Raw genomic sequence first — 11,020 nt, 5'->3', positions numbered from 1 at the left:
CAACATACAAATTGCTATTTTCATCTCAGAGAAATAGTTGATTTTTATTTGATTTGATAGACTAGTCAAAGGAGAGTCATTTAAATGCATGAACAACTGTTATATTCTATTTAGATCATTATAAGCATAGTGTGTACCTATATACCCACAGGTGTGATTTAAGATGAGAAACATATTATTACAATGATAAACTGGAAATAAGTGTATTATAGAATATGGTAAGTTGGACAGGCATACCAAAGAAAATATAGTAAGAGATCAATGAACTAGCAATAATCTCAAGGTGGAATTTGATCTTTCCTGTAGAGATTTGCACAGGTTAGAGTCCTATGAGAATTATCCTGATGACAAAGGGTTCAGGGATTCCCTTTTCTCAGATAAAACCTCTACAGATCTAATGTTCATTTACTGGACTCTGAAATTCTACCTTTGATTTTATTTTTTCCCAAACATTTTTATTAAAAAATAATATTTCAGAAAAATGTAACATTTCTTGATACCGAATGTGGAAAAGGAGAGAGACGTAATGTGCTGAATGATGGAAGAGAGAAGAAATGCATCATGTGGAAGTTAGTGGCTTGGAGCCAGGTAACTTCACATTCTAATTAATGTTGGCCACTTCATCAGTCTCAGGGTTGCAGCTGGTGAAATAATATACATAATAGTAGGTAAGGAGAAAATAGTTTCTTCCAGCTAATCAATCAGGATTTTATCTTAGAGGATGAAAAATCTCTCTTTTGAAAGGAGCAGAGTCTTGTATTTGATGTGAATTACCTCATTCTTTTTAAATGTCACTAATGCCCTATTGTTCAATCTCTTTCATCTAGGTAGAGCCAGGTCAAATGGATAAAAACCAAACAGTAGTGGTGAGAGAATTTTTCTTGTCAGGCTTCTCACAGACATCATCTATTGAAGCAGGACTATTTGTACTATTTCTTTTCTTCTATGTGTCCACTTGGGTTGGCAATGTTCTCATTATGATCACAGTGGCATCTGATAAATACTTGAATTCATCAGCCATGTATTTTCTTCTTGGCAATCTCTCATTTCTGGACCTGTGTTATTCAACAGTAACTACCCCTAAGCTTCTGGCTGACTTCCTTAATCATGAAAAGCTCATTTCCTATGACCAATGCATTGCACAACTCTTCTTCCTGCATTTTGTAGGGGCAGCTGAGATGTTCCTGCTCACAGTGATGGCCTACGATCGCTATGTTGCAATCTGTCGCCCCCTGCACTACACCACTGTCATGAGTCGGGGATTATGCTGTGCCTTGGTTGCTGCCTCCTGGATGGGAGGATTTGTGCACTCTACTGTCCAGACCATTCTCACTAACCGTCTGCCCTTCTGTGGGCCAAATCAGGTGGACAACTTTTTTTGTGATGTTCCCCCTGTCATCAAACTTGCCTGTGCTGACACTTTTGTCATTGAATTGCTCATGGTATCTAACAGTGGGTTGATCTCCACCAGCTCCTTTGTAGTGCTGATTTCCTCCTACACCACAATCCTAGTCAAGATTCGCTCCAAGGAGGGAAGGCGAAAGGCACTCTCCACGTGTGCCTCTCACCTCATGGTGGTAACACTCTTTTTTGGACCCTGTATTTTCATCTATGCTCGTCCTTTCTCTACATTTTCTGTGGACAAGATGGTGTCTGTACTCTACAATGTTATTACCCCAATGCTAAACCCTCTCATCTACACACTTCGGAACAAAGAGGTAAAGTCAGCCATGCAGAAGCTCTGGGTCAGAACTGGACTTAATTGGAGAAAGCAGGAGGCATGAGACATTGAAGTGAATTTTTGAAAGTAGAAAATCAAGTTAAAATACTTACTTTCTGAATAATGAGTTAGAAAGTGGTTGCCTAGTTTTTAAATGTGTTTTATTAAATCAAAATAGCCCTATTACTGCTTTATCATTCAATTGTACACTATAACTAATCTGTTTACTTTTTTATTGACTCAAATCTGATTTTTCTATCAAATCATCTTTTTTCAACTTACCTATTCATCTCATCAAATTTAATTCCATCCACTATTTCTATTTAGTTTGTCATTATAGAACTGTATATATAATATATGAATGAAAATTATACAGGTATTGATCGACTTACGACCGATGCAACTTACAACCATTTGACTTTAGGACCACAATTGCTAGCCACGACCTCTCCGCGTCGGGCAGCGCAAACGTTGCCCAGCTGGGTGTACGACAGTGCGGACCAGCTTTTGGCAGCACTACCATCTCCGCGTGCACCATTTCAACTATACATATACCCTACTCAACTTACGACCAAATCGTGTTACGACCATCCCGCGGTCCCCACCGTGGTCGTAAGTCGAGCACTGGCTGTAGTACAAACTGCTTTTTCTAAGCCTTCACTGCCTTCTCTACCTTGCTTTATTTTTTTGCTTCAATTTTAGCTTATTCTAACTACAGATGATCCCTGACTTGTGATGATTCACCTTACAATTTTTTGTCTTTAAGATGGTGCACAAACCATACTTTGGGTGTTCATATAACAATTTTGTTTTTCACTTTCAGCACAGCATTCCATAAATTACATTCAACACTTTATTATTAAATACGCTTTGTGTTAGATGATTTTGCCTAACTATAGACCAGTGTAAGTGTTCTGGGCATGTTTGAGGGGGGCTAGGCTAAGCTATCATGTTCAGTAGGTTAGGTTTATTAAATGCATTTTTGACTTACAGTATTTTCAGCTTACAATGGCTGTATTCAGACATAAGCCCATCATAAGTTGAGGAGCATCTGTAGCTATCTGCAGTCAACATATATGCATTTCTTTCTCTACATATTTAAAAGACTATCACTTAGATGTATTAGAGTGAATTCAATTTATGACTGTATAACAAGTTAATGGGATATATTACCTTCATCACCTTATCACACACAGTACAAAGAACAGTTGCCTCATATTTTGGGTTCAAATATCCCTTTTTGAGTTATAATCCCAGTAAACCAGAATTTTTTTAACATATTAAAGCTCCGATTTCCTCATATGCAGCATGCATAAAATGATGTGTACCTCTCAGTGCTGATGTGAAGATGAAAATGAAAACAGACATGAATGTATCTACTATGGTGCCTGTCTCATAACACAGTTCAATAATAATTTATTCATTAAAGTTGATTTTTTTCGATGATATAGGGTATAGAAGCTGAAGTTCTAAACTGGCTGATTTACCATAATGCAACAACAGTTTGATCTGCCAGTTTGTGCAGGATACTTGAAAGTGCATAGAGATGAGTTCATGACATTTTCACATTTGTCAATTATTGGAAGGTTTATTTTAAATTACTATAATAATCATCATCATCATCAAAAAAACTCACAAACTTATAGGCCTGTTTACTATTTATCAAATCTTTATAATCAAAGGTAAAAATTTAAATTGACGTTCAAGTTTACAACAAACTGAACAAAAATATAAAATACAAATTAATGTGGAGTATTTTCATTCTTACAGCTTTTGTAGTCTTTGGATTTTAAAGCACCCTTAGAAACAAATCTGTGTGACAAAGACAGACGCCAACAAGGTTTGGTAAATTTATTAATGACTCAGCTTTTATCTTTGTTATCTTTATATTTCCAAAACTAACCTAAATACCTAAAATAAAATAAATGAAATAGGGACAAAAATGTGTTAAATAAACACAAGAGGTTTCCATATCTTCTCTCATATATGTGGCATTGACTGCAGAAGAAATATTTTAGAGTGGTTTTCTTTTTCATACTTGGTAAAAATAACTTGTAAAATTTTCTTTGAGCCATAGAAAATATTTTCAGAGATGTTAAAGATGCAAGAATTCATCAAACATTGTATTTTATTTTATTTTATCTTATTTTATTTTATTTGACCCTGAGTTCTTGGATATACATGCAGAATGTGCCGGTTTGTTACATAGGTGTACGTGTGCCATGGTGGTTTGCTGCACCTATCAACCTGTCATCTAGATTTTAATCACTGCATGCATTAGGTGTTTGTCCTAATGTTTTCTCTGTCCTTCCTCCCCACCCCCATGGCAGGACCCATTGTGTGATTTTCCCTTCCCTGTGTCCATATGTCATTGTTCCACTCCCACTTATGAGTGAGAACATGCAGTGTTTGGTTTTCTGTTCCCGTGTTAGTTTGCTGAGAATGATGGCTTCCAGCTTCATCCATGATTCTACAAAGGACATGAATTCATTTTTTATGGCTACATATTATTCCATGGTGTGTATGTGCCACATTTTCTTTTTTTCTTTTTTTTTTTTTTCCACATTTTCTTTATCAAGTCCATCATTGATGGCCATTTGGGTTGGTTCCAAGTCTTTGCTATTTATTGTAAATAGTGCTGCAGTCAACATACGTGTGCATGTGTCTTTATAATAAATGATTGATAATCCCTTGGGTACATATTCTGTAATGAGATTGCTGGATCAAATGGTATTTCTGGTTCTAGATCCTTGAGGAATTGCCATACTGCCTTCCACAATGGTTGAAATAATGCACACCAAAGCACCCATGGAAATAGTAGCACTATTGTCAGATAAATCTGATAGATATGTCAATATTGAGCAGGCAAGTAGCCAAATTCATAATAGAAGCAACTATGAATAGTGTGACTTCATTTATAGAAACTTAGTTATGGAATCAGACATCGCTGTTTGAATTCAGTCAGTACTTTAACAGGTGTACCACCGAGAGAGGTAATTGATCAAACTTTAGCAGAATTGAAGCAATTAATCATAAACACATTATCCAGTTCATATTTCACTAGAGATTAATATAGAGAGGCTCTTTATTTCTGAACTGTCTGGTTCTCACTAATCAATGACACATGTAAAAAGTGATATTTAGAAATTAAAAAACTATTCAACATTTGGAGTAGGATAAGAGTACATAATATAAAAATCACTATTAGGAAATGTATAGTATAAGGCTTATTTATTGTTTTTATTAGGAATGCAAAATAAAATGTATAAATAAAGACCTAACTATACATTCCACAGGACATATTAGAATACATGTCTAAATAGAATTATGAATAAAGTGATATGAAAATTCTCAGGAAAATATATCTTTAAAAATATTGCTTCTGTGTATATAAACAAATACTCAGAAATTAACTACATTAGTAATTTAAATTGCCTTAAAATATTTTTTAAAAGATCTTTTTATTTACAATGTAACATAAAATACTATCAGGAAAGAAAGGTTCATATTAACAATGCTGAGACACAAATTTAAAATGTTTAAAAATATTTTATCTTAGGTTCTAGGATACATGTACAGAATATGCAGGTTTGTTACATAGGTTAATGTGTGGCATGGTGGTTTGCTGCACCTGTCAACCCATCACCTAGGTATAAGACCAGCATGCTTTAGCTGTTTATCCTGAGGTTCTCCCTCTCCCCACACTCCCCTGACAGGCCCCAGTGTGTGCTGCTTCCCTCCCTGGGTCCTTGAGTTCTCATTGTTCAGCTCCCATTTATAAGGGGGAACATGTGCTTGGTTTTCTGTTGCTGACTTAGTTTGCTGAAGATAATGGCTTCTGGCTCCATCCAGGTTCCTGCAAAGAACATGATATCATTCCTTTTTATGACTGCATAGTGTTCCATAGTGTATATGCAGCACATTTTCTTTATCCAGTCTATCATTAATTGGCATTGGGTTGATTTTATGTCTTTGCTGTGGTGAATAGTGCTGCAACGAACATACGTGTGCATGTATCTTTATAATAAAATAATTTGTATTTGGGGGGTATATACTCAGTAATGGGATTCCTAGATCAAATGCTATTTCTGGTTCTATGTCTGAGGAATCACCACACTATCTTCCACAATGGTTGAACTAAACAAATTTTAAAAATTCATAGCAACACATTAATGATTGATACTTTACAACTAAAATTCAATATATAATGTTCCTGTTCAAATAAAATACAAGGCTCAGATTGTTTAAAAAATACTAATTTTGACAATGTGGGTCAGCTTATAATGAAATCACAATCCCTAAAATATTATTCACTTAACACAACAAATATTATTTTTTATTCATGCAACAATAATAATATGGGATGCATGTCAGATATTGATCTCTGCTTATTGTAGTCACCAATAGATCCATGCTGAGCAAGGATTTACCTCAACATGTAATTCAATTATTGCTTGGGTAAGAAAACAGCCACATGGTGAATCTCACCCTGGCTCTTGAATCTTCTCATATTGCATTGATCAAATGAATTATACCAGTAAGTTCAATAATTTGAAAAACACAGAAAAAAGTTCTTTAAAATATTATTATTCAAGGCACTCTGCAAAAGACTTAGAAAATCTGCAATAGGCTGGGATTTATTAAATACATTAAATCTATTCTTAAAATCCTTCCCACAAAGAAAACTCACATTAGTGAATTCTTTAGCCGTATAAGAAAAAATAGCACCAAAGCTGTGCAAACTTCCAGTGAGTAAAAAATAGAGGAAAATTTTTACTTTTTTGTTACAAGTATGTTTTAATTTCCAAAATCTGACCAATGTCATAATAACAAATTAATTATTAGTCTCACTTATGAACATAAATATAACAATCCTTAAAATAATTAGCAAATTGAATCTGTAGATACACAAAAAGGTAATACAATATGAACCACGTGTCTTACTTCAGGTTTGTAAGACTAGTTGAAAATTCAGAAATCAATCCATGTAATTAACTATGTTTACATATCAATAGATGTAGTAAAATACTGTAAAATTCAATGCCAATTTATTAAAAAAGATATCAAGTTTGTAAACTACTAATCCCAAGCAATGGGATTGCTGGGTCAAATGGAATTTCTTTGTCTAGATTCTTGTGGCATCTCCATATCGCCTTCAAAATGGTTGAACTAAATTACACTCCCACCAACAATTTAAAATTGTTCCTTTTTCTCCACATATTCTTCAGCAACTGTTGTCTCCAGATTTTTTAATGATTGCCATTCTAACTGGTGTGAGATGGTATCTCAATGTGGTTTTGATTTGCATTTCTCTAATGACCAGTGATGATGAGCATTTTTTCATGTGCTTGTTGGTCACATAAATGTTTTCTTTTGAAAAGTGTTTGTTCATATCCTTTTCCCACTTTTGAATGGGTTTGTTTGCTTTTTTCTTCTATATCTGTTGTAGTTCTTTGTAGATTCCGGATATTAGCCTTTTGTCAGATGGGTAGATTGCAAAATTTTTTTCCCATTCTGTTGGTTGCTGGTTCACTCTAATGATTGTTTTTTTTCTGCTGTACAGAAGCTCTTAGTTTAATTGGATCCCATTTGTCTATTTTGGCTTTTGTTGCCATTGCTTTTGGTGTTTTAGTCGTGAAGTCCTTGCCTATGCCTGTGTCCTGAATGGTGTTGCCTAAGTTTTCTTCTAGGGTTTTTATGGTGTTATGTCTTATGTTTAAATCTTTAATCTATCTAGAGTTAATTTTTGTATAAGATGTGAGGAATGGGTCCAGTTTCAGCTTTTTGCACATGGCTAGCCAGTTTCCCAGCACCATTTATTAAACAGGGAATTCTTCCCCATTGCTTGTCTTTGTCAGGTTTGTCAAAGATCAGATGGTTGTAGATGTGTGGTATTGCCTCCAAGGCCTCTGTTCTCTTCCATCGGTCTCTATCTCTGTTTTGGTATGAGTACCATGCTGTTTTTATTACCGTAGCCTTACAGTATAGTTTGAAGTCAGGTAGTGTGATGCCCCCTGCTTTGTTCTTTTTGCTTAGGATTGTCTTGGCTATGAGGTCTCTCTTTTGATTCCACATGAAGTTTAAAGTGTTTTTTTTCCAGTTCTGTGAAGAAGATTGATCGTAGCTTGATGGGGATAGCACTGAATCTATAAATTATTTTGGGCGCTATGGCCATTTTCACGATATTGATTCTTCCAACCATGAACATGGAATGTTTTTTCGTGTTTGTGTCCTCTCTTATTTCCTTGAGCAATGGTTTGTAGTTCTTGAAGAAGTCCTTTGCATCCTTTGTTAGTCATATTCCTAGGTATTTTATTCTCTTTGTAACAAATGGGAATGGGAGTTTGCTCATAATTTGGCTCTCTGTTTGACTGTTATTGCTGTATAGGAATGCTTGTGATTTCTGCACATTGGTTTTGTATCCTGAGACTTTGCTGAAGTTGCTTATCAGCTTAAGCTTTCAGGCTAAAACATACACACTATATATTATATATAAATATTTTTAATATATAATTATATATATAATTTAATAAGACAGAATTCTAGAAAAATCAAAGAAAATTTGAAGGAATAAGGGCTTCCTAACAATCTGGACTGGATTTTCCCTTTGATGCACTCTCCGAGGGCATCTTGTTTATTTCTATCATAGTTCTCATTTTGCCTTATATTTTGTAATTGTCTGTATACTTGTCTTTATTTCAGTAAATGAAAAGATTCATGTGTCTGGTAATGTATGTTCCCAAATACTCTATCTTCACTCCTAGACCATTGCTTGTAATCTGAAATGTAGCAGGTAATTGAAAAGCATACAATTAAAAAAACATAGATAATAGTTGTTATATATTGATTAAAAAGCTATGTCCAGAGTCTTCAACAAATCAGGGATCAACATTACATCAATAACAACTAAGAAAATTACTTTTAAGACAGATATTTATTTCTCTTTAAGCTTTTGTTAATGTTCACATATATAGGTATAATTGATTGTAAAAACTGACTATGTCCAAAGTCAATAAATCAAAAAAATAGTATTATCATAATAGGCAAGGGGACTTTATCTTAAAGCGGAAATCGTTTTCCTTCTATGTTCTTTTCTTGTTATGCATTTGTTTAGGATTGGAATCATAAGGTAAGTCAGAAGTACCCAGAAGCATGCCTTCCTGGATTGAATACAGTATCCAGTTATTGGAAGTTTCAACTGCATGTTGCTTAAGTAACTCAATCATTACCCAATTTTTCTCCTTTGGTTTGATGTCTCAGAGTCAACCTAGGAGAAGAATTGCTTGAGTTCCCTGAACATTAATTTAGTAAAAATCAAATTAAACTCTTGTTTATTATTGTCTTAAGATCCACAGATGTGTAAAAACTCAGCATAGATCGGAATCCATGGCATTCAAACACACACTTCCTAATAAATGACCCCCCAGGAGATAGAATCGTATCAGAAAGAGATGCAGTGTGTATTGAAAATCTAGTTTGGGTTAAAATATGTTAATTTAATAATCTAATACATGTTAAATGTAACACCATAGTTTGTGTTTACATTATAAAATATTTAGCTTTACAGTTAAATATTGGATTTTCCAGTGTTAAAACTAATTTCTTTAATGAAAATCACTGGAATGCATTCATTTTTTAAATCAAAGTGTTCAGTACAATACACATTTACTAGGAAAAGTATATTTTTTAAATCAATGGGATCTTGAAATGGTGCTTGAAATATGCACATACACGTATATATATATGTGTAATATAAATACATTATGTATATATGTAATATACAAATTTATAATATAAAATAAAATGATATATTTTTTGTTGAAATCAACGTTTCTCTGTAATATAACACATTACAAATTACATAAATGTAATGTCAGCATAAAATCTTTAAGCAGAATTATATTAAAGAAATTATATCCCCTGAAGAAGTAGAAACGTGGCACTATGGAAGGCTGGAATCAGTGAAAAGTTACCCGTCAGTTTTGAAGTTTCTTCATAGCTGCTTTCATCTCCTCATTTCTCAATGTGTAGATAATGGGGTTCAGGAGGGGAGTAAAAATGGTATAAAACACAGACAGGAGCTTGTCCACAGAGAAGCTACTGAAAGGCCACACATAAATAAAAACGCAAGGGCCGAAGAACAGCGTAACTACCATGATATGTGCAGAGCAAGTGGAGAGTGCTTTGGATGCGCTACTAGCAGCACGTTTTCGGACAGTGAGGAGGATCACAGTGTAGGAGATCAAGAGGAGCAGGAAACAGGTCATGGAAAGCAACCCACTGTCTGAGATCATAATTAGACCTAAGACATAGGTGTCCATGCAGGCCAGTTTGATCACCAGAGGGAGATCACAGAAGAAGCTGTCTACCTCATTGGAGCCACAGTCAGGTAAATTCACAGTAAAAGCCACTTGACTGATGGAGTGCACAAATCCAATGACCCATGAAGCCAGCACCAGCCTGATGCAAGTCTGCCGACTCATCAAAATCACGTAATACAAAGGTTTGCATATGGCCACATATCTGTCATAGGCCATGGAAACCAGTAGCACCATCTCAGCCCCACCAGTAAAGTGCAAGAAGAAGATTTGAGCCATACATCCTCCAAAGGAGATGAGTTTTCGATCACTAAGGAAATCCCTGATCATCTTGGGAGTGGCAAAGGAGGCCAGCCACATGTCCAGGAAAGATAGGTTCCCTAGCAGGAAGTACATAGGGGAGGAGTGCAAGCGGGGATCAGAAATCACAGTGACCAAAATGAGAAGGTTACCCAGCATAATGACCACATAGATCCCAAAGAAAAATATAAATAAAAAATTTTGAAGATGTCGCGAAGTGCCGAGTCCATGCAACACAAATTCACGCCCCAAGGAATAGTTCCGCCGGTCCATTGCGTCAGGTTTCAAACTTTGTTTGAAATCTAAAGAAAGAAAAAAATCCTGTCATTCGCAACAACACCTGAAGGACAATGTGTTAAGTGAAATAACCCAGGCACAGAAAGACAAATGTCAACTGATGTCAGTTAGTATGTGGAATCTAAAAAAGTCAAACTTACAGGAACGGAAAGGAATATGATGTTTACCGGAGGCTGGGAAGTAGGAGGATGGGGGATAAGTTCATCAAAGAACAAAGTTTCAATCAGACAGATGGCGGAAATTCAAGAGGTCTATTGTACATCATGGTGATTATAGCTAATAGCAATGTAGTATACGCATGAAAATCACTGAGAATAGAGTTTGCATTCTCATCACAAAAATAAGTATGTAAGGTAATGTATATGTTAAATGGTTTGATTTAGCC

At 35.1% G+C, this 11,020-nt stretch overlaps 2 protein-coding genes across 2 annotated transcripts; one reads left to right on the top strand and one right to left on the bottom strand.

The window, feature by feature from the left end:
• The first annotated feature begins 842 nt into the window (after positions 1–842).
• LOC101040918 (olfactory receptor 4Q2) lies at positions 843–1,784 on the top strand. Its single transcript, XM_003935819.3, has one exon. It carries the CDS (start codon positions 843–845, stop codon positions 1,782–1,784), a length of 942 nt encoding a protein of 313 aa, XP_003935868.2.
• A 7,912-nt stretch (positions 1,785–9,696) lies between these two features.
• Positions 9,697–10,611, bottom strand: OR4K14 (olfactory receptor family 4 subfamily K member 14). The gene has a single exon (XM_010346270.3). The coding sequence runs from the start codon at positions 10,609–10,611 to the stop codon at positions 9,697–9,699; it is 915 nt and encodes a 304-aa protein (XP_010344572.3).
• Between the last annotated feature and the right edge of the window lie 409 nt (positions 10,612–11,020).

This window comes from Saimiri boliviensis, chromosome 2, assembly GCF_048565385.1.
Source record: "Saimiri boliviensis isolate mSaiBol1 chromosome 2, mSaiBol1.pri, whole genome shotgun sequence".
Lineage (NCBI taxonomy): Eukaryota > Metazoa > Chordata > Mammalia > Primates > Cebidae > Saimiri > Saimiri boliviensis.
The sequence above is the reverse complement of the archived record's forward strand: the minus strand, read 5'-3'. Positions and strand labels throughout refer to the sequence as shown.